We start from the raw sequence: 24,914 nt of genomic DNA on the forward strand, positions 1-24,914 counted from the left end.
AGTTAAAATGTCGAGTTTTACCATTTTTAAATCCCATTAGCCCATCTGCGAGTCTGGCGGGAGCACTTTTAGCCTAGCATAGCTTAGCATAGATAATTAAATCAGAGACTATTAGCATCTTGCTAATGTAAGACACTGCAGGTGAATAAGATTTATTTTTAAATAAACTATTAGTTAGCAGCATACTTCTCCAGTTGATTGATTACATGGACGAAAAAAGAAATCTTCATGGGAGAACAAAAAAATCTATTTCGATCATGATTATCCTCTCGCAGTTCTCCAGAAAAGAAAGGATTACTCGCAGGTGAAAAAAGTACCCAAAGACAAGAAGATCCGATTCCAAACCCCATATCCAGCAAGATTATGGGTGTACTATGAAGATGGAGTCCACACCTATTATACAGCTGAAGAGGCCTATATAGACATGGTTAAACAAGGGTTTCGTGCGGAAAAAACGCAGTCAATAGAATCAATAATGAAACAACTCAAAGACACATCGTGGAAAACATCTCACATCAAAAGACAAGAGGAAAAAAAACTGAGAAATCAACAGACATCTAAAATTTGACGTTTACATTAAACTTTTTTATCATACGATACTTGGAAGAGATGGACACACAGCTAGCGTGTGCTTTACTGAAATTCCCAGAAAGAATGTAAGCCAAGGATTTGTCAGACAAAAATGCTGTTTACACCATGCTATTGAAGGAAAACTGATGAGTAACAGTACTCCAAAAAAAAAAAAAAAAAAAAAACGTTGCACTTTGGAGCCACAGCATTCATGTTACAATAAATTAACCTGTGAATGGCAAACTTGTAGTCATAAAGTGTATTAAAAAACCAAATGAAATAAAAAACACTTCTCCTCAATCAGGCCAGCACTGCAGTGTAAGAATAGTGAAGGTCTCGCTCAGGAGTCTTCACTTGAATTATTGATTTTGTTTATTTTAGGTGAAGGGCAAGACATTGAAAATAGCTCTGAGGTTCCTTTTCCAACAAAACAGCAATCTTGTCCACAGTCTGTCATCGATTGCCAGTGGACTGGTTACTGTATTCTGATGCGGTCCAGACAAGCGTGAGATGCCCTTTAACACTTCGACCTTCATATAAAATTTAACACCTTGGTTTTTCAAACCAATTCATGATCACATTGAGTGTAGCTACAGTATAATATAATTTGAACAAATAATGATCTGTTTATAGGGTGAAACAGCCTTTGTTCTTCTCAACAGTAATACACAGTGAGGTCTTCAAAGTAGTTTACTGTGATTTGGCTTCTGGGATATATTACTGGAGCAACATCACTGTTAGACCAGAAACAACATCCCTGTTAACTAATCAGATTGTAGGGTTAAGCTCAGGGCAGAGGTTGGAACGACATCATCTCCTTGCAGTTTAATGGTTGGTAAATGAATTAAGGCCATGGCTTGTTGACGTGATTGTTGCTTTAAGACCAACAGAAGATGTTGACCCAGGATGTTGTCCTACTTGGCCAAATCATGGCTGCATGACATCAATTTGTCTTGTGGATCAACATCAAACAGTATTCAGATAAGAATTGTTCAAACATTTAAATAGTAACATTTTATTAGTGATTATTTTTGTTTTAGAGAGGTTGACTGTAGTATTGGTAACTTAGCAACCAACAGTAAACAATGCAAGCAAGGAGACGGGTGTAATGTTCGCTTCGTCAGTTTATTCAGCAAATGTGTTTCCATCTCCATCAGACAAAAAATATTTTTTTTGCAAATTAAAGAATTTTGATTTAAAATTTATTTGAGATTTTTTTGGTTTCCCCTCTAAAAACTTAATAATTTCCATTGTAAAAAAGTGATTTCCTAAAAAAAAAAGTATTAGTTAGTATTACTATTTGTTATTAGTTGACTTTACTTTAAAAAAGTGATTAAACCCATCAAGTACAGTAGTCCCTCAGTATAACAAGGTTGACCTCGCAGTTTCAGATTTTTTTTTGTGCAATTTGACATGCTTTTTTTGTTCTGTGTCCTGATTGGCTGCAAACCATTGTCAATCAATCTCCTCTGTGTCTCTTGAACAGTACAGAATGTGCTCAGCTTGCCAAATTAACATAAATCTTCGATTGCTAGCAGTGTGAGCTACATGAAGGAACTGTCTGCAGCAAGACCATCGTAAAGGAGGTCACACACCAGTGGTGCTGCGCCACGCATTTTAGAATGGTAAACATATGATTATATCAAGGTACGGACATTGGCACCGCAAGTGAGTGGTTATGTGGTGCCCAGCTATGACTCAAGACACTGTTCATATTTCTGCTGTGGCACAGAGCATCATCTGAATAAATTATATGTAAATAACATGCGAATGTGCATGTTCGGTGTGTGTTACTTCAAACACGCTTTTTAAAGCAGGTCGCACACCGGATGTGCTGCTCGGTGCCGCGACACGACATTCGCACATTCGCAAGTTATTTACTATGAATCTATTTGGATAGCGCTCTGTGGCGTGGCAGAAAATTGATCTGTGTCCTGAGTCGTAGCTGGGCTCAGTGGACAGCTGCCAACTTGCGGCATTGTTGTGCATACCCCGATAGACATCTGTGTTTAGAATTCTAAAATGCATGGTGCTGCTTGGTGTGACGCATCGCCAATCGGCGCATCCGATGTGCGACCCCTTTTAGCTTTAGCTGACTGTAGAAAAAAGAACATTGCGCTGAATGCATTATATCCACACAAAAGCTAAAAAGCTTTATGAACTTTTTGCTGACAGCAATGAATGTTTGCACCTCAACAGGTTTTGATCTTTGGTTTCATTCTACCGGACATATTTTACTACAAATGTTTGAACTTTGAGAGTTTTAAAACAAGAGAGAAAAGTGTGGAAATGGTAATGCCTGTCTGAGGAAAAGTGTATAAAGTGCAGCCTTAAAACTTTTGTAGACTACTTCGTGGGTTCTGCCTATTGCTGGTTATTTTTAGAACGTAACTCCTCCAAACAACGAGAGACCACTGTAAATGAACTGTGTGCATAATTTAAAAATTGAGTTAACTTAACAATTCCAAAATTGTAAGGCAACTTGCTTCAGAGTTTTTTTTTTAGGTGACTCAACTTAAATCGAGTCAAGTGCAGTACTTGGGTTAAAAGTTGAGTCAACTCAAAAAGACTGTGCAGCAAGTCACATTTACAATTTTAAGTTAAGTCAATGTTTTTCCTTTTTTTTGTATAGTTACAATAGGTTTACTCATTTTTTTAAGTAAAGTCAGCTTTTTAAAGTCAACTTTTTAAGGTAAGCGGTTAACTCAAGTTTTTTTTAAAAGAAAAATAACTTAATACTTATAAATAAATATTAAGTAAATATTTTCTAGGGCTTTATACAATGTATAAATTCTTATAATTTTCTCCCTGCAGACATTTAGTACTCGTTTTCAGAGATTATATGTTGAAAATGTTCATATCTCTTTCCTCATTTGCAAATTTCTCACATTTTTCAGCATTAAATTGCATAATAATAAACCTAATTCAAGATTTATTACATGTAAACAAAGTTATTTATTACGCATTTAACATTGGAAGCACACAACTGTATCTTGTTTTAAGAATGTTTGAATATATTTACAGAAAACGCTATTTTGAAAATTATTTAATTTTGGCACAAATGTTACAAGAGCAAAAGACTAAAAAACCTTTGGAAAAATCGAACAAATTTACTGATAGTTTAAATATATTGCAAATCTTATATTAGTGCTCATCCAATGTTTCCGCAGTAAGTATTATTCCCATTTATTCTGACAATCAGAGCCAAAAATCAAACGTACAAGAGTGTGCACAAAAGAACTAACATCAAATTAAAATCTATAAAGAAATTTAAAATGATTATTCATGTAAATCTACTAATGTTATCAGTAAAATATATATAAAACATCTAGTTTAAGTATAAGTGTATAGAAAAATATGAACAATCTATGGATGTGGGTGGAGCTAACTGTATCTGTTACATATCTGTTTCATTTCTTTACTGACTTTCCTATTGGTGGAATTTTGAGCTAATGCATTATGATTTTTTCTCCCCAATTCTGTTACTTAAACTTAATTTTTTTAATAATCTCACATATTGCAAACAAATTCAATGAATAAACAACATGTCCTGTTTTTAAAGATTTATCAGCTATTGTTAAACAATAAATTACCACTGAGAAAACGAAGGAACTTTTAACTTCTGCAACCTTCCTGTTGCTCACTATAATAGTATTATCATTTTAAATTAATACACTGTGTATATATATATATATCTCCATTAGCTATAAATCTCCATTAGCTAAGGAAGTAAAATTTTGGGATTGGGACTTTCTGTGTAAAAAATGCTGATTCCTCACACACAATGTAAATGACCTAGTTTAGTTTGCCTTCTGCATACAATGTGTGTAACTGTGGCCCTTTAAGGCCACCAGTAAGAGAAACTGATAGGTAGAGAGACATGAGAATACAGTAATGATGCTCTTTCAGGACACAAAATTCATTATAACCAGCCTACATTGCACATTAGTGTGACAACAACAACTAATATACCTAATAATAGACAGACAGATAAGTATCAGCTAATCCGTTCAGTTGGTACATAAATTTATCAATTAATCTAAGCCATATGGAGGCTCACACAGCTACTTCCTGTAAGACTATTAGCCAAACACAAGCCCTGAGAATAAGCTTGCTTATTAATGAATTTAAAGGCCCACACAATTCATTCTTCCTAAACAAAACGCATATTTCACAACCTGAAGCAAAACATCCAGTGTTTAAAATACCAAAAAAACTCACCTCCCATCTTCAGTCTCATCCATGTCACTGCTGAAACTCATTTTAGACCGATGCTAGATTAAGTATCAAAACAAAGCCACCGGAGGATGTGTTTCCCAGTCGAAACTGATGCTCCAAGATGAGCTTGAGGCACAAAAACGCTGTTGAATATTCAGTTTTGGTATCCGATGGGAGGAAGGAGAAAAAAAGAGGATGCAGCCGCACCTCCTCTTCAGAGATTAAGTTGGAGGAGGCGACAATAACACTCATGTGCTCATCACCATATGTGTCCTCGCCCACAGAAACACACGCAGATCTGGAGCTGCAGCCTCTGAGGGACGAATAAACTTTTCTTTTTTGTGTGTGTTTTGTCTTTTTGCACAGACAGCGACGGCAGGATGGAGAGCGAGAGATGGAGTGACGGGGAGGGAGGAGGAGCAGCGCGGGCGGAGGTGATTAGACTGGAGATGGTGATGACACACTTTCAGTCGCCCATCTGCAGTGCCAGTTGTCTGCGTTTTTATTATTATTGTCGCGCTTGTACTCTTGCTGTGTTCTTCAGCTGTACTCAGATCACTCCTGGGCATCATTTGTACTTGGATTATGTAAATGACTAAATAAATGTGTTATTTCAGAAGATTAGTTTGTGTGGAGAGAGGGCACATGGTGTGCACATTGGCTATAAGCCTATTAATGCTATGGTTGTGGAGAATGACCTCAGTGTGCTGGACACTTCTCAAGATTGAACTTACATAACAAAACGCCTTCAAAACTTAAAGATGTGATTTTTTAAAACTTTTTTATTAAAAGGAAACATGATATTTTCTGTATATATGTATTTTGTAAGCCTATTGGACTGCAAACATATTGTTAATAATACACTAATATGAGTATTATTATACAGTATGTGCATGTTTACGATAGTCTTAAAGAGACAGCTGACCCAAAAATGAAAAGATGTATTGCAAAATGTTGTAAACCTGTAACTATTGACTTCCATAGTGTTTGTTTCTCTTACTATAGGCATCCATGGCTTCTGGTTTTCAGATTTCTTAAAAATATCTTCCGCTGTGTTCAATATAAAAAACAAATTAATGGTAAGAACCACTTGAGTAAATAGCGAGTAAATTTTCATTTTTGGGTGTACTGTCCCTTTAAGTCAGTTAATGATCACGAGACATGCAGACCAAAAAAAAAAAACCTTTACAATATTATGAGGAATTATTTGAGTGTATTTATTTATACATTCATTACGCAATTTAGTTATTAGTTATTCCAGTTAATCAACTCGCAGTTCCCTCACAAACCACCAGGGGGGTTTATTAAAGGCCCATTTTATGATTTTTCTCTCATGCAACGTTCGAATTAGCTGTTTGTTGTTGCAAATTTTTGTGTAAACATGTTCTCCCAAACATTTCTCAAAAATTTCCATTTAGTTCCTCTTTAGTGATTCTTTAAAAAACTAAACAGTAAAGTTCTGGTAAACACACTTTCTTTATTTTTGTAAGCACAAAATACTGTTCTTTTATGCTTCTTATTAAATATATCCTGAAATCACTTACATAGAACGTTCCCTAATGGTTATTTTAAGGGTATCTTTTTACAACTGTAAAATAACATTTCCATAACATTGCAGGGAGGTTATATTTAAATAAAATAACATACATAATGTTCCATCATGGTTATTTTAAAGTTATTACTACAAAATAACAATCTCAAAATATTGCAGGATGATTATTTTTAGGTACAGTGGTCCCTAGTTAATCATAGAAATTGCATTCTTAAATATACCACAATAAGTGAAATGCGCAATGTATTCTGCTTTATTTTTTACAATCATTATAGATATTTTACAGTTGTAAAACCCCTCATCCCTACACTATTTTCTCAGACAGGCATTAACATTTTCAAACAGTTTTACCGTTTAACACTTGCATTTCAACCTTTCTTTAGCATGTCCAGAAGTCCAACTTTTTGTGAGATGGCTAGCATCTTCCTCTGCCTTTTCGGTGCTACAGCGGTTGCCTTTGATGGTGCAGAATGTTTCATCGACTTTATGAGGTTTGTTGGGGAGAAAGCTTGCAAACATACAGTAAAGCACATCAGAGTCACACTGCTAGTGATCAAAGATTTATGTCAATTTGGCAAGCTGAAAGCATTCTGTACTGTACAGGAGACACGGCACAGTGGAGATTGATTGACAATGTCTACAGTCAATCAAGACGCAGAACACAATGCTCGAATCAGGATGCAGAACGCTGTAAAAAATGCATATCAAATTGCACAAAAAATATCTGCGAAACTACAAAACAGCGAAAGTTAGAGCTGCACGATTCATCGAAAAAAGATTGTGATCTTGATTTGACCCCCTAGATCAGGGATGTCAAACTCAGCCCTGCACAGTTTAGTTCCAACCCTAATGTAACTAATGAGTCCTTCAGGCTTGTTTGAAACCTACAGGTAAGTGTGTTGGAGCAGAGTTAGAACTAAGCTGTGCAGGGCTGCGGCCCTCCAGGAATTGAGTTTGACATCCCTGCCCTAGACGATCTTAATCCAGCATTTCTACAATTCTGCCGATCATATTTTCAAGTTCTGGAGAGAAGCAAAAGCAGCTGCACAAGTCTTCACATTGTTTTACATACAGAGAGAGTAGGCGCGCGCCTGTGAATGATTTTTACTTTAGTCCACAGAACATGCATAGGCTGTGAATAACAAGTAAAAAGTTGTAAATAATATTCAGTTTGTGGCACAGAGTGATCGTTTGGGAGCTGCGCGGGATGTATGAACCACACTTAGCAGTGAAAATGAAACCGAAAGCACGCACATCATTGAAATGACCATATCGCATTTTAGAGTTTTGATTGCGACAAACATTTAATATGTTTTTCTTTCATACTGAACACAAGGTGTTGTGCATGGGAATAAATGTTTAACAGTGTCAGTATAACTACTTTAGCCTATATAATGTTGAATATAATGCAAGACGGAATCTGATAATGACCAATGTCTTATTTCACCAGTAGAAAAAATGGTCTAATAATGTTGTCAATGACAGATTGCAAGCACATGCCTCAAACATAATACATAATACATACATATTCTGATGTCATCACTTTACTGTGCATTAATGACCAGAACAAATTTAAGGTCTGTTCAAGTCCACTATTCAAAGTCTATTCAACCAGTCACACAGACCTAATATTATTAGTGTTGTTTTACCATATGTTTGAGAAATATAATGACAAAAAATAATGGCCTACTCATATTAATCTTTATTTTACATCTATAGAATCGGGGTGAAAATCATGATCGTTATTTTAAGCAAAAAAAATCATGATTCTCATTTTAGCCAGAATCGTGCAGCTCTAGTGAAAGTTGAATCGCATTATGACAAGGGACAACTATATTTTAAAAATAACTTACAGATCGTTGCCTCCTCCCTCATTTTTTATTATTGGTTCTGTAGCCTACATGAATGGAAACACAATAATCCAATACCCAATGAAGAATTGTGAAACAAAAGTAAATATAAAGTCAAAGTCCTCAAGTAAACTCTGCATGAGTGGAGCAAAATGAAATTATAACAGGTTTCTCAAATACTCTTATAACATTTGCATATACAGTATATATATATATATACATGTTTACAAATCTGTTTCACTTAAACACACGCTATAGGGTATATGCCGAGCTAGTGTTTCTTCCCACACTGATAAACTTCCGGTGACCGGTTATTGTGACTTTTTTTCATTTTATACGGTTCCTTTTACAGCATCAATGTTATAATGTAATTAAAATACAATCAGTTAAACAGACTTCGGGATTCATTTAGTTGCTCAATCATAAAACAAGACAAAAAGACCTTTACTTGCACATGCCCGTCAGGATTGGCAGGCTTGCGCAAAAGCTTCATTGACTATACTGGGGTAAAATAAATGCTCATATGACAAAGACATGGTGAGGAAAAATGGAATTTAATGCAGTGCTTCTTGTACAATCCGAGACCCACTTTATATCGGATATCACTCAACCAGTTGAGATTGCTGATTTTTAAAGAACAGTGACAAACAGTTCAACGGTAGCACTTAACCCAGGTTTACTTGCAAATTAAAAGTCGCATCTCAGCCAACCTGTCAGACATTTCACACTGGATAAAAGATCATCATCTTCAGCTTAACCTCACAAAAACAGAAATGCTTGAAGTTTCTGCCAACCCGACTCAACATCATAACTTTTCAATCCAGATGGATGGGGCAACCATTACTGCATCCAAAACGGTGAAAAACCTTAGAGTAACGTTTGATGACCAACTAAACTTCTCTGACCACATTTCTAGAACTGCTCGATCGTGCAGATTAACACTCTACATCATCAGAAAGGTCCGACCCTTCCTATCTGAACATGCAGCTCAACTCCTTGTTCAAGCTCTTGTTCTCTCCAGACTGGACTATTGCAACCCTCTACTAGCCAGGCTTCCAGCTAACTCTATCAAACCTCTTCAGCTGCTTCAGATTGCAGCAGCACAAGTGGTCTTTAATAAACCTAAAGAGCACATGTCACTCCGCTGCTCATCCGTTTGCACTGGCTGCCAGTTGCTGCTCGCATCAAATTCAAAGCTCTGATGTTTGCTTACAAAGCGACTTCTGGCTTTGCTCCTTCTTATCTGCTCTCACTTCTGCAGATTTATGTACCCTCCAGAAACTTGCGTTCTGTGAATGAACGTCGCCTAATGGTTCCATCCCAAAGAGGGAAGAAATCACTTTCCCGAACTCTTTCAATCTGCCCAGTTGGTGGAATGGGCTCCCTAACTACATCAGAACGGCAGAGTCACTCGCTGTCTTCAAGAAACAACTAAAAACTCAACTATTTAGTCTCCACTTCCCTTCCTAATCTGCAATTGCCTCTCTGGTTCTACCGCTAACTGTATTACAAAAAAAAAAAAAAAGACTAATGTTCTGCATCTTACACTTTACATACCTGAAACTTGCCTACAACACTTATTCATTGTTGCTCTTATAGTTGTGTAAATTGCTTCCTTGTCCTCATTTGTAAGTCGCTTTGGATAAAAGTGTCTGCTAAATGACTAAATGTAAACTTAAATGTAAACTGATATTACTATTTTTCAAACAACCATACTGTATGTATAGCCATCTCTACACAATCAACTGAGAAAGCGTTCAAATAAAGTTTATCCTTTTTATGTTGTAAAGGTCAGTTCACACTGCACCGACAGATGCAAACAACAACAGACACTTTGTCAGCTTTTGTAGGATCACCATTAATGTCTGTTGCTGCTGGTCTGCAGTGGTTTTAGCCAATTCTACATGTTCAGTCAGTGTTTGTCAGGTCGTGATTGTCTGAGACGTGACACACTGCTATCTGGAGATTGCTCACTTCAGTTGGCATGTTTCAAAGCAGTGTGAGATACCATTAACACTAGAACTAACCAGGCAATCATTTTGACTGTTTGTAATTAAATAACTTTATTAAAATAAAGCCCATAGAACCATGGTACCCAGATTTTTCCTAAATGTGTGTGTATTTTATTCTAAAATTGTTATTTTATTAAAATTACAAATCACAATAGAGTATTCTGAGTATTTCTATCTTGAATGACATAACAGTCAAATTGACCAGATGCATTTTAGCAAGGAGCTTAGAATGACCTAGAGGCGACACTTAATAGAACGTTTCATTGCAACAGCAGCGCCAGCAACAGCCCCACGACTCCGCCATTGTGGAGTGAAAGCGATCGTTCGTCCATTGTATCTTATTGCCGCCGCGATGGCAAGCAGCTGCTTTGTTTTTATTTATTTATTTAAAAAACTGCATTAAAGCTGAGATACAACTTGAAAGACGACAATACAACACTTCCCAATCATCAGCATTTTTAATAGTTTATTTATTTTACAGACTTATAATATGCTGTTGTTCTATTGGAATTTTCATTCCAAAATGGCTGCTGTGCCATCTAGTGGCTGTTTACCCAATCGCACTAGAGTGTCGCCTCTTGGTGATTCTTTGCTCTTCGATTTCAGTGACCGATACTTTTTTGCATGCTTTTGAATATGCATGCTTCTGTTGCCTAGCAACTTTCTGCTAACCAAAACATAGCATTTTGATAGCAAAAACAAAGTAAACTCTTGAAAGGATATGCAGCCGGCCAGAAGTGTCTAGGCTAAATTGTCCGTAGTGTATGAGTGTGAATGAGTGTGTGTGGATGTTTCCCAGAGATGGGTTGCAGCTGGAAGGGCATCCGCTGCGTAAAAACATGCTGAATAAGTTGGTGGTTCATTCTGCTGTGGCGACCCCGGATTAATAAAGGGACTAAGCCGAAAAGAAAATGAATGAATGAATGAATATAAATCATTTTCGTTAACTTCCAGCCGCAACCATATCTGATCTAGCAACAACTCAAAAACTTTTCTTAAGACTAGGGCTGCATGATACTGGGAAAATATGCGATATGCAATATTGTTGTTGAGTGTTGCGCAAACAATATCTCACAGTATTTCTAACTTGAAAAATGCAATTTTTTCTGCATTCATGTTATGATTCATGTCATTATCATACTAAAATAAACAGGTTATAGATATTTTCTGAGCTGATTAAATTAAAAACAATGTCAAGATGCAAACATTTAGACTTTTAAACACCACAAATGACTGAAAACCGACTGAAATTCCAATTCTTATGGGCTGTTATCATTTTCCTTGCTTTTCCCTAGAATTACAATATATTTTCAGCTCTAGGTTTACCTCACAGTAAAGGATAGTAAAGGTCCCATATGATTGAAACATTGAAAAATCTTTGATCTTCCGCTTACCAAACAAAGTGAGGTATGTGTATATCTTCACCATGTTCTAGTAACTTGTACACAATATTAAGCTTTATTACCAAAAATAATGTATTTTTAGAGTAATGATGACAGACAAAAAATACAGACATTTAACACTTAAATCTAAAATCTAAATTTTTGAGCTGTCGACAGTCATATATGTGTCCCATACTGCTAAAAACACTATTAGGACACCTATTTTTCACAAAAAAGTGAAAATTTGTTGTTTTTGCGTTATTTTGAGCAAATTCATACTTCCAGTATGAAACTAATTTTTGAAGCTGCGTCACGGCCAGGAGATCTTAGCGTGCATTCCAGTGTGTAGACTGGACGTCTGTTACTAGGAATGCCTGATTGCATCTCTGAGTGTGCTGTATTAATGCATGAGTAAGACTTGGTTCAAACCAATCAGCGCACTCTATTGTGCAACTTACAGTGTTCAGCCGGCAGAGAGATGCCACGTTGTGTTGCCAAAACAAGCGTGCAGTGTTGCTTTTATAATTTGCTGCAGTGAAGGTTTTGTTTTCATTTTCTCTCCATGAAAGCACAGCTGGACTCTCGTGTTGATTACAGTGCACTCGACGCTCGACAATACGTGTCTAAGGAACATTATTTACCCGAGAGCTTTTCTCATCTGGAAACGGTGAGATCTGGATTTGCTGCTCGTCTCCTCTTAATAAAGAAGATGCTGCTCTAGTTGGTGTTGATTGTCCTGACTCTACAGATTTGGTAAGTGAGTGACCAGTGGTCTTTGTTTTTTCAGATGGCAAAGTTAGTTTGTATTGAACTAACTATTACACAGAGTGTAAACATGTTAGCACCACAATCAAACTTACCAAATTTTGTGACAGGAATAACACACACAGTTTTCTGACGCTACCTGCCGAGTGCATCTAAGTTTCCAGGAAATGCGGAGGGTTTTCTCTCATTCGCGTGCGCTATCAAACACTGCATGAAAAATACACGCTTAGAGCAGTTCCTCGAATCGATTATCTCGTTTGTCACGAGGGGCATGAATGAATTCCCTGAATAAAAAGAGCCAAACTGCAGTAAAGTCCACCATTTAATAATTTGTCAAATAATTCAATTACTGATGTCCATGTAAACACAGTCACTGTCTTACTCCCCTGTGTGTGTGAGTGTTTTGACTGTGAAAATCAGCGTGTGACCAACTCGACACTCCTATTTTTATGCAAATTTTTACAGACCCTCCCTCTTTTGCTCCTCTGACACTCCCCCCTAAACAGAGCTGGACATGCCCACCTTTCTGAGTTTTTTCAAAGTAGAGGTGTGAAAAAACCCTGCTGAAACAAGGTGGTTTCACGGCCCTAAACTGTGATTAATCTGTGATTTTTATCTTTACCATGAACATCAGTGTTTTTATCTGAACTATAAACTGTTCTCGCAGTACTTTTGTGTTATTTAATTGTTTGTAACAAACTGAAAACGTGTAAAAACTAAATCTCTCTCAATCAAATGTAGATTTGAATGCAATGCTTCATTATTCCATTCATAAACATATGCAAATCATTAATCATTCATGTTGCACAGGTTTGAATTTAGATCTTTTAATGTTTAACTGCAAAACAAACAGTGACAGAAAACACCTTTGATTTATAATCTAAGAAAGCACACAACTTTTTCCATCATCATTATATTTTCATACATGCGATTTGAATAACTCAGAGGCAATCAATCTGCAATTGTTAGAAATGTTGGATTAACCTACGAGTTCAAAAATGTTATTAATCCGTGGGTCACGTGTTTTCCGAACTGGGGGTTGTGATCCGTCACACCCCTAGTTTGTGTTTATGTAGAGTGAAGGCTTTTTTGGGACAACTTAATTGTTTTATGTTAAATCCACTTACATTTGTAAAAATGATTAAGTTAACATAATGGATTTGTGTGGGGGAAAACTATGTGGAACCCAGCATTTTTTACAGTATAGTTATAGTATTCTGGTAGTTCCAGTGTTAAATATTTCTACAAAAAACTATTCCTGATCTCAGTGCAAAGTTAAAAAAAAAAACATTTTAAATATTGATTATGCCTCACAATTGTTATTTTATTATTTATTGAAAATTTGTCTGAAGGCAGCAGAAACTTGTGCTGACTGTATAATATCGTCGCTTATCTTTTAAATCATGCTGCTGCTGCTTTTCTAGTCTGGAAAAGAGTCTCTTGGCCTGAGCCGGCTGGTGGAGCTCCCCTCTGGTTCTGAATTGATCATGCTCTGTTGACTGAACTTGTCCTAAATTCTTATGACCCAAATGAGAGTCCACCAGCAGGCCAGATCGATGCGTTCACATGGACATTTAACCAGTCTAATCACGTCCAGTATTTTTTGTCTAGTTGTTTTAACCGGAGTCAATAAACTGAGGGGAACTTGAGCTCGGAAAATCGCATACTGTATAAAGTTTCCCAAGGGTATTTATTTAGGTCTGAAATAAAACTTAATTAAATAACACTTTGTATATTTTTATCACACATTTTAATCTCCACATGTTTATACACATATCTAGTGAAGCCATTTAGGGTTATACAGCTATCCAGTTTGACACTTTTGTTGACACAATTTATATAAGGTCATTTATTTGTTAATTAAGATGTACATACAGTTGAGACAAAATTATTTAAAATTCTTTTTCAATTATTTTAGTAATAAGATAAGATATTTCCTATAATGCTTCTTCTAGAGAAAGTCGTGTTTTTTTTAACTTGGCTGGAATTAAAATAAATCAGTATTAGCCCTCTTCATTTTTTCAATAACTTGCCTACTTTGTAAAAAATGCTGGTTTTCAAACAATCGATTAGTGTTAGAATAACATGAAGGAATTAAGTTAACTTGAACATAAAACAATTAAACTTAAGAATTGCATAGTTTCAGTTTATTTAAAGGTGCCGTTACTGCCGTATGAAGGTTTTTGACTTTTCTAAAGTATAAAAAATACCATACTATGTTTGCAGATATTAAGGAAATAAGTGAACATTCTTGTTTATCTAAAAAATAATGCTAAAGTCAGATATTCTGATTCGAAAATGAGCGTTACGTGCCGGAACTTCTGTCTTTGTTTTGGTTATCTTACTTAGCCAATGCCACTTTAGCCAATTATATTTCAGCACCCTGGGTTGCCTAGCTGGAAAACAGCGTATTTCATTCATTCATTCAGAAATATAGGGTTGGGCAATAGACGATGCCATCGTCCATCGCCAATAGATTGAAACACATTTGTTGCTCTGCAAAGCTCAGTTCCACATGAAAAGGACTAAAAGCATGTACTGTAACTTTTGCAGCACGGGATGCGCATCATTCACATATTTAAAAGCATGAAAGGGCACATGCTTTGTGTGTGTGTGTGCACAGCGTTTAGTCTCAGACAGGCTCGTAGACGAGCAGAGCACACACATTTACTGCCATCTTAATGTGAGAGCTTTAATGGTCAAATAAATAGTTAATTCACTTCCACCTATGACAACAATGCCATCGTGATGTTTCACGTTAGACATCGTACAATGCCAAATAGGACATTGCCCGACCCTATTAAGAAAGGCTCTCAAAGCATGCGTCTGTGACCGAAATGTGACCTCTGGTGTACAGTAGCAGACTCCAAAATGAGACACAGACTCAGAGTTCTCCATTAGGTGGTTATTAATTAGCAAATAAAATATTAATATTACGACCGTAAACATTAGCAGGTTACATTGTAAGCCCTGTGTCCTAACACACGATGTGTGATGAGATTTGCCGTGATAAGCAATTTGGCTGTTTGCACCAGACACAACACAACAGAAATTTAAATACAGCCATTCAGAAGCACAAAATATGCACTCATTAACGAAATTGTAAAGTTTATATTATGATTAATACATATTAAACCTCTTTAGCATTCTTAAATGTACATGCTAAAATCGAATCACTGATATATGTTGGTTTGCATTATTTCACAGGCCTAAAGTTCAATTTCAAACGGTTTATTTTATTTGCAAGAACTGAGGTGAACTATCTGCCGCTGCTGTTTTCATTATATGGCAATAAATGTAAAATGGCAGTCAAACTCATTATTAGCATTTGACACTGTAAAAAGCAAGTGAAGTGTACCTGTGCTGATCATTGTCAAAGTTTTATGTTGTTCAGCTGCAAAAAAATAGAAACTAAAATAGAAATTTCAGGTGTTGGTTTGAGCAAAAACTTTTAAAATGAAAATGTTTTTTCTATCGCATGCCGTTGCTTTTATTTAAAACACAATTTAAATCAGCGTTTAGGCTCGATAGTCAGGCTGTTGGTCCTCAGTCTGGCAAGGAATACCACTAGGTGTCAAACTTACATTCATTCATTTTCTTTCAGCTTAGTCCATTTATTTATCAGAGTTCACCACAGCGGATTGAACAGACAACTTATCCAGCAGATGTTTTACGCAGTGGAAGCCCTTCCAGCTGCAACCCATCACTGGGAAACATCCATACACTCTCATTCACACACATAAACTACAGACAATTTAGCTAACCCAATCCACCGATAGCACATGTCTTTGGACTTGTGGGGGAAACCAAAGCACCTGGAGGAAACCAACACAAACACGGGGAGAATCTAATTAACCTAGTTAAGCTTTTAAATTTTACTTTAAGATGAATACTAATAACTAGTAAAGTCATCATCATGGCAAAAGCAAAAAAAAATATTAGAATTTAGCTATTATTAGTTATTCTTTTAATGTGTTAATAAAATTCTAAATTAACAGCAGACTGAAAAAAAATATTCAATGGATTTACTCAGTTTTTTTAAGGTAACTGGGTTGCAAACAATTTATATAAGCTGAATTTAAACAAGCAAAGTAAACTTACTAATGTTCAACTTCATTTCTTTATTTAAATATGAATATAAATACTAAGAATTTGAAATAGTTACCATAACAAACAAAATGTGTAAATCCACTGAATCATTGTTTTTTTTTTATCAGTGGATTTGTGAAATATTTGAAATGAATAATTACAATTTCACAAATAATGACTTCACTCTAAAAACTAAATGATAATTTCTGCAAGTAATTCCCCACATATGAACAGAATCGTGTTACAACAAATACGCTTTCAACTGCCAGTCTGTTAAATAAGAGTCGGTCAATGTGTCCTCCTCTCTAGTAGGTCAGTGAAAAGTGGGGTCAGATTTATGTAGTTGGACTGTATGAGCCGCACAGTAGAGAGTGACAATCACAATGATTCAGTGGCACATTGCCCTCTACCTGCACTGAGCGGCAATATAACAAAAGCCTGCTTATCGTCACTGAGCTGTCAGGATCTGTCACTTCAGCTTTATATTATATACCAATACACACAAAATATCTGTATAAACCATTCAGTAGGGTTAAACTATAAATTCATTGCATTTTTTTATTTTATTAGATCATTTTATTGCTGGAATGGGGTGTGCTAACACAAAACCTTTATTAAACTCAACCATACTGCATTAATGTTTAAAATCAAAACAACTTCACTTATAATCCCTCATAATATACAATTGTGGTCATCTAGTTTGCAAATTATCAATGCAAGCTGCATATTCTGCTGTAACAATCATCAAAATATGAATTTGATAAATGAAGAATGCTGTGCAAAAGTAAAAAACAATCAACTATTTAACTGTACAGGGGTGTGTGATATTGATTGTAATATTATATGTGTGATATTATGACCAGAAACTGTGACCATTTTTTCCCCCTGCATAGTGACGCAGTTCCTAGAGAAATTTGATTCATTTGATTCATAAAGATCAGGCCAAGGGTTTCGGAAGAGTCACAAAAACCTAATAGACAAATCCTTTTCACCATTTCTGTTTGATGTCATTAAAAGGGCAAACTATAGTTTTTTTTTATGACATGCACAGAGGAATTGTTAATAACAAAAATAGCAAAGTGAACTAACAAAATCATATGGTTATATGATTCACCCCCCCCCTCCCACACACACACACACACGCACACACACACACACACACACACACACACAAACACACATCGCTATAATGAAGTTCACTTTTCGCGGTTCGCTTTTTCATACAATTTGACATGCTTTTTTCTGCATCGCATTGTGTTCTGCATCCTGATTGACTGTAGAACATTGTGAATCCATCTCCTCCGTACCGTGTCTCTTGTACAGTACAGAATGCATTCAACTTCAATCAAATTGAGATAAATCTTTAAACGCTAGCAGTGTGATTCTGAAGTGCTGTTATGTATGTTTGCAAGTTTTCTTCCCACAATGTCGATAAAGGGGCACCCTAAATGAAGATCAAATGGTTTTGATCTTTGGTTTCATTGTATAATACAAGACCTATTTTTCTACAAAGGTTTGAACTATCACAACGTGTTTATAGTTTCAGACCAACGCAACCCTAATTTTCCCGTTTTCCACCACATTGTTTAAATAGCAAACCCATTTGCGCCACTTCATAGACTCATGGGTGTTCTGGTCCAGAAAAGAGGTGTGTTAAGGCGCATTGTGGGCGCGTTGCTATTTTGAGAAACTAAAATAAAATGCTCAATAGATCAGCTGAAAGCAGGTCTAAAGTCCAGCGCAGAGCATATTAGTTGTATTAAATATCTTTACAAATGAAAAAGAATTAAAGGATTAAAATGTTACAAAAATTATTATTTTCTTAAAACATTAAAACTAGAACCTCCATGCCTTCTTCATCTCGGGGGGCTTTTTTCATTTTATTTACGACAGCCTGGTTTTGTTTAATGTAATTATTCTCATTAATTAATTAATTCATTCATTAATTTTCTTGTCGGCTTAGTATCTTAGTCCCTTCCAGACGCAACCCATCTCTGGGGACCATCCACACACACATTCACACACACACACTCATACACTACGGACAATTAAGCCTACCCAATTCACCTGTACCGCATATATTTGGACTGTGGGGGAAACCGGAGCACCCGGAGGAAACCCAACCGAACACAGGGAGAACATGCAAACTCCACACAGAAACACCAACTGAGCCGAGGCTTGAACCAGCAACCCAGCGACCTTCTTCCTGTGAGGCCACAGCACTACCTACTGTGCCACTGCTTCGCCCATTTAATTAATTATGTAGGCTAAAGGATGTCTTCAGTGGAGAGCATTCAACACCATATCCTTATCCACAAAAGAAAGTGAAAGTAAAGGCCGAGTGGAAGAGGCTCATTTTCTTCTGGCTCCAGATGCTGTTTAGGCCCTATCCCAATTCTACCCCTTAGCCCTTCCCCTTACCCCTACTCCCTCGTTTTGCGCGTGCCAGTGAAGGGGTAGTGGATTCCCAAATCTCTTTAGCTTAAAGGCGTAGGGCTAAGGGCAAGGGGTATACACCCCTTCAAATGAAGATTTTTCAGGACCACACTCAAAATCAAGGGGTAAGAAAAATTTCCCAGAATACACCAGCCACAGCTGTATTGATGTATTCAAAGTAAGGAGATCCACTAATAAGTATTTTTGTCATTATTATGCATTTTTACAACAAACATTCACGTTTTAATATATTCATAACCACGTTCATGTTTAACTGTCATGCTTTAAAAAAAACGCTAAAATAAAAACCGCTAAATTTCACTATCTATTCGCTCTCTATAATCCCTAATAATGACTCCTGTGTAGCAGTCCCCCATTCCCAGTCAGAAAAGTCGAGTGGCTGGAAACCAGCTTTTTACAGTGTCTACTATAGTGTTAATGTTGCCTTTGGTGTGTTTTCATAGATGAATATGGCCACTGTGTAAATGCACAGTACAGTTACGATTGTATTTCCACATTATATCGTTATGATGACATAATATATGCCTTTAGTGATCTCCTGAATATAAATACCAAAAAATAGAATAACTACAGCAGTCGTGATCATCATCTGATCTCATATGAAGCAAGAGATGGCGATGACATATGATGATGGGTGCAGGTGCTGTAGTGCTGTCCCAATTCTTTGGTACATTTTGAAGCCCTTTCCCTTAACCTTAAGTGGTAGAGGTTAAAAAAATAGAATTGGGATTGGGCCTTAATTGTTTTCTTAACTGTTTTGAAGGGTTCAGTTTTTACACTTACAAAGTCCGCCATGTAAATAGCAAATGTGCAATGGCGCGACGCAGTTGACTCTTTAAGGAATGGGAGATGAGACTCTGATTGGTTTATTTTCAAAACACACCTATAACTTGTTAAGAGAATAAGCTCAACCCTGTAAGACCATGCGCCATGGCGCAGAGCGTATTTTCCTGTCCTTAAAATAGCAAAAGTGGATTCTGACATGCCCTTAATGCTTTTGCACCCTGCACTTCAGCATTTGTGCCTTGATCCTTTGAAATAGAGTCTTGAGAGTGTTTAAACAAGAAAGAAAGGTATATATATATAGTGCTAAAAACAGTAATAAATGTATTACTAATTGTTTGTTTATGTTAGTAAATACATTAACTAATGTTTGGAAGCTTAAGGGTGCTTGAACAAGTAAATATTGGCAGGTTTTAAATGTTTTGGGTGAACTGTGCCTTTAAACAGCAGTGTTTCTGATAATCTGAACAGAGGGCCGGGTTGAGACTTTTCTCTTGCATTCAGTCACATCACCATGGAGGGGAGCCCCAGGCTCATGTGAACACATGCACACTGGCCCTGTGTGCTTATTCTCAGAGCCGGAAGGCAGAAAAAGTAGCCTATCTGACGCATAAGCACTGATATCAGGCATCCGAGAGCCTCAGGCAAGGCCCGAAGACCCACTGAAACCAGTAGCGATGCCACTTCCTTGTTTGTTCGCTTTCACTCCACTGCATCTCGAAATCTTGCTCTCAAACAACTCATTATCCCTAATGCAGCTTCTCGTTCGCTCTTATTTTCGCTTCGGGTGTGAGTGCAGTCCCCGTTGGATCTGACAAGAGACGGAAAGCATAATCATACCCAGAGGTCTGTCACGCTAAAAGTCCTCGCTGTTCGTCATCCCTCACTCTGGTCTACATCAACACACACACACCTCCGGCTGCATGGCAACCGCTCCAGAACCAGTGCCTGCTGCAGGAGAACAGCTATATTGCAAACGTCCTTTGAATAATTGTTGTCTTGACACTACTTCCTGGCACATGGTGGAGGAAAATTCACAGTTTAGCTACTTCAAAGTGTCAGGAGAAAGTTTAACGTACCTAACAATAATATTTACACACAGAATCTCTTTGCCAAATGACTGAGAGTGTTTTTGGAAAATGGCAAAGTGCTGTGGTTTTTGTTGGCTAAGAGCATCAGGCACAAAATTGTGGAAAATGCATGGGAACTTCAGTGTTTATTTTATGTGAAAACAATGAAAGTAGAAAATGAGGTATCTGGTTGTTTCAGAAATTAATTAATTTGCAACCCAGTTTTCACTGCCCAAGTGATTTTTACTTTTAAATAGTTTCCTCGTAATAAGTGACAATTTCAACAAATTTTCAACTAAACTATAAAAATGCTGGGATCCACACAATTCCTTCATGTTGTCTAATACAAATCGATTAGCTTAATTGTTTTTACAAATTTAAGTTGATTAAACATAAAGAATTAAGTTCTCCCCATAAAACTTTTCAATTTTAAATAAGTAGTCCGTACAAGCAGAAAAAGTCATTTTTTGAGTGTTGGACCTTTTTAACCCTTTCACATTAGAGCTGAAAATCTTTGCCCGAACCCGAAGGAACAAAATTAAATTAGCCAGATCAGTAGTACTATGCATCCCGGCCAGTAGCAGCAGCAGTGAAAGGGTGTTCAGTGCAGCTGGAGGCACCATCAGTGAATCTAGGACAGCGCTAAAACCGCGTAGTGAATTTAATAACATTCCTCCACAAAAACACGTAGCCTAATCTTGGTAAGTAAAGATTTCAAATTATAACTAAATTTTAATTGAATCCTAAATGCATAATATAGACAAAGTATATAGACTAATGTTGGCATTATTCTTTATTAATCAGCTTCACCGTTGCCTTAATGGCAGTTTGTGGGGAAACAAATCCCACAGAGCCTTTATCTTAATTTCATTATTGCCAAATACCCATCATAATTTAGAATTTATTTGAATTTGTTATGAAAGACTTATTTTTATCAATGTGCTGGCCACTTTAAAGGTAAATGTATGTACCTAGGCCTGTTTAGAGTGCTAAGTTGTTATGATGTTGCAGGGGACTCTAAGTGGCCTATACGTTTGTTATGATAAATGATGTTAAAACACAAATAAACAACTCATTCTCAAAAAAAAAAAAAGACAGAAGAGCTGCACATTTGAATAATGTCAAGCTGTAAACGGGTTTGAGCTTTTAAAAAGCAGTCAATCAAAATGTAGTTGTGGGGCTCGTGCCGAATTCTGTCGGGCTCGGGCTCCGTCGGGCCTAACTTTTAAGGCCCGATTACAGCTCTATTTTACATGTAAGTTTTAAATACTCCATCCCCATTATTTAGAATGCATGGCTATAAGGTTTCCATATCGACATGTTAGTATTTCCACATCCTACTGCAGCCCTGATGATTTATACATATTTTGCTTTTTTATTTCTTTTTCCCTTTTCTCCAAAATTTAAGAAACTTCATAAGTATGTTGTGAAATATCTGATTTCAATTCTAAAATATGTGCAAGTGTATGTATTTCAATCAGACAAAGAATAAGTCTAATAATAATGATTAATAAAGTTTTTTTTTTTTTTGACAAAACTGCAATGACATTTAACGAGACATAAAAGCGGTAATAAAAGACAAAGCAACACTTATCTGAGGCATTTTAATCATCTGATAATCTCCAAAAAACATCTAAATACCATTCAGTGAATCATTCTGTCTCTTGATTCTGTCAAGGCGGCAGTTGACAGTTAATATCAACAGTGCTCACCGACAAGCTAACACTTAATTTCCATTCGATTCTCCCCCATAAAGGCCACATTTCCTGAAAAAATTGTAATTAAATGCCGCTGGGTGACCAGTTCACAGTACGCTCATAACAGGAAATACACAATGCACAGTTGGAAGGCAAGAAAAAGGCTAGTGACTGACAAATATCAGCGTGACAGGACCTCTAAACACTAGAGTTTTAATCAATTAATAATACCCACGATTGTCAGATGGACAGTGCGATGACTCCAGCATGTTTTGTAGAGGTTTCCACCACACTGAAAGGAATGAGTCAGGAATAGTGTGAGGAAAGGAGGACAGGCCCACAGATGGCCCACAGCAGGGCCGGGACAGGCCACATTATGGCTCCTCCTTAACAGCTCGTGGCATCCAGCACAGGGTGCAGAAGTGGACAACTTTGTTATGCTAATGGAATGGGACAGCTGCCCGGGGTCACGAGATGAACTTACAACGTCACCAGAGCATGAGTGGAATGAAAAAACCCTGATGAACCCATCATCATCAAGATCATAGATGACCATGGTTCCTATGTGTGCCTTTAAATGAGGAGAGAATGTCTTTTAATTTAGGGATGTATCTTTAGTCATGATAGTTTTTAGGTGTGATTTATTTCATGCAAATTTCAACCTATTTGCATATGGTGTACACAATAATCAGTCTACCTTAGCTTTCTTTAATTAGTCCACTACAATGCAAAAATGTAAGGATTCACACAATTCATTCTTGTTGTCCTAAAACAATTTGATTATATATATTTGATATCTCTTTCATTTCACAGCCTCTTGCGATTAGCTAATCGCAACATTTTTAATTATTTTCTATCATAACTAAAACCTTAATATGTGAAATAAAAAATAATATTTTTTTAACTTCTATTTAATGTTTAAAATGCAAATCCAATTAGATTCACTTCATTTGGTAAACAAAGCAAGTCTCTCATATAATAAATCTACTAAAAGACAGAAAATAGTACTTTACAAACTGCATTGTACAAAAATCAGATGAACATTTTCACATTAGTCATTAATATTACTGTAATTAATTAAAAAACTCAATAATTATAGATTTACACACATTTACTCAAGTAAATAAACAAAATTAATGATGGGCTAAATATCTGTGGAAATCTGCGAAATTCTCAGAGCGCAGATTCCGTGTGGGCCTAGTTATGCCTAATAAAATGAAACGGCACATGGAAAAAGTATTGAAGACATGAAAAAAGGGATGTGTAAATAGGCAGTTAAAGCCCAGACTGCAGAAGAAATTTTCCGGTAGATTTTCAGCAACCCTCTGACATTGTAAAAGAATATTAGCTGCTCCTGTTCAACATCTACATCAGCAGGATGATGAAGATGGACATGTCAGCAAGACAATGATCTAAAACACAGGCAAGGAAACTCTAATTGAAACATCCACACACACATACTCATACACTACGGACCTACCCAATTCACCTGTACCGCATGTCTTTGGACTGTAGGGAAAAACGGAGCACCCGAAGAAAACCCATGTGAACACAGGGAGAACATGCAAACTCCACACTTAAACGCCAACTGAGCTGAGGTTCGAACCAGTGACCCAGCAACAATTAATCGAAAAAAGATTGCGATCTCAATTCGACCCCTAGACGATCTAAATCCATAATTTCTATGATTCTGTGAATCATATTTTCAAGTTCAGGGGAGAAGCAAAGGCAGCTGCACGAGTCTTTTCATTGTTTTATACACGTTGCTCAGTTACATGCACACCTCCAAATGATGTTAAAAGAGCCACATACTGTATTTAGAAGGTATAATTCACCCAAAAATGTAATTTTTGTCTTCATATAATGATGTATTTGCAGCCGGGCGTGCAACCTACTTAATGATAGATGCGTGTGTCTACTTTAGAGAACAGAACCCGCATATGCTGTGAGTAACAGGTAATGAAGTTGTAAATAATATTCCGTTTGTGCCACAGAGTGATCGTTTGAGAGCCGCGCACAAAGTATGAACAGCACTTAGCAGTGAAAATGAAACCGAAAGTGCACACATCATTTAAAATATCATATCGCATTTCAGAGTTATGACTGCGACAAGAATTTGACATGTTTTTTCTTTCATAGCGAGCACACAGTTGTGCATGAAAATAAATGTTTACAGTGTCAGTATAACTACTCTAGCCTATATAATGTTGATTTTACCAGTGAAATAAATGGTCTAATAATGTTGTCAATGACAGATTGCAAGCATATATCTCATATATATAATTCAATATCAGAATTATTAAAAGTAGAATATAATTATTTATAGAAACCAGTAGACCTACACTTAATATTGTTGTTTTATCATATGTTTGAGGAAAAACAATAATCTCATATTAAGCTTTATTTTACATCTACAGAATCGTGAGAGAATCGTGATCTTTATTTTAGGCAAAAAAAAAAAATTGCGAT

At 36.5% G+C, this 24,914-nt stretch overlaps 1 protein-coding gene across 3 annotated transcripts in view; it reads right to left on the minus strand.

The window, feature by feature from the left end:
• The window catches only part of numbl (NUMB like endocytic adaptor protein), a 118,798-nt gene that overhangs the window by 51,022 nt on the left and 42,862 nt on the right, over nt 1-24,914 (minus strand). For 2 of the 3 annotated variants that reach the window (XR_015508586.1, XM_087282920.1), the window contains exon 1: nt 4,792-4,911. Coding sequence is in view for 1 of the 2 variants with exons in the window: in XM_087282920.1 (XP_087139046.1) it covers nt 4,792-4,832 (41 nt within the window). In the remaining variant the exon portion in view is untranslated. 3 annotated transcript variants of the gene reach the window in all.

The sequence above is a fragment of the Danio rerio genome, chromosome 15 (assembly GCF_052040795.2).
Source record: "Danio rerio strain M-AB ecotype USA chromosome 15, GRCz13ab, whole genome shotgun sequence".
Classification (NCBI taxonomy): Eukaryota; Metazoa; Chordata; class Actinopteri; order Cypriniformes; family Danionidae; genus Danio; species Danio rerio.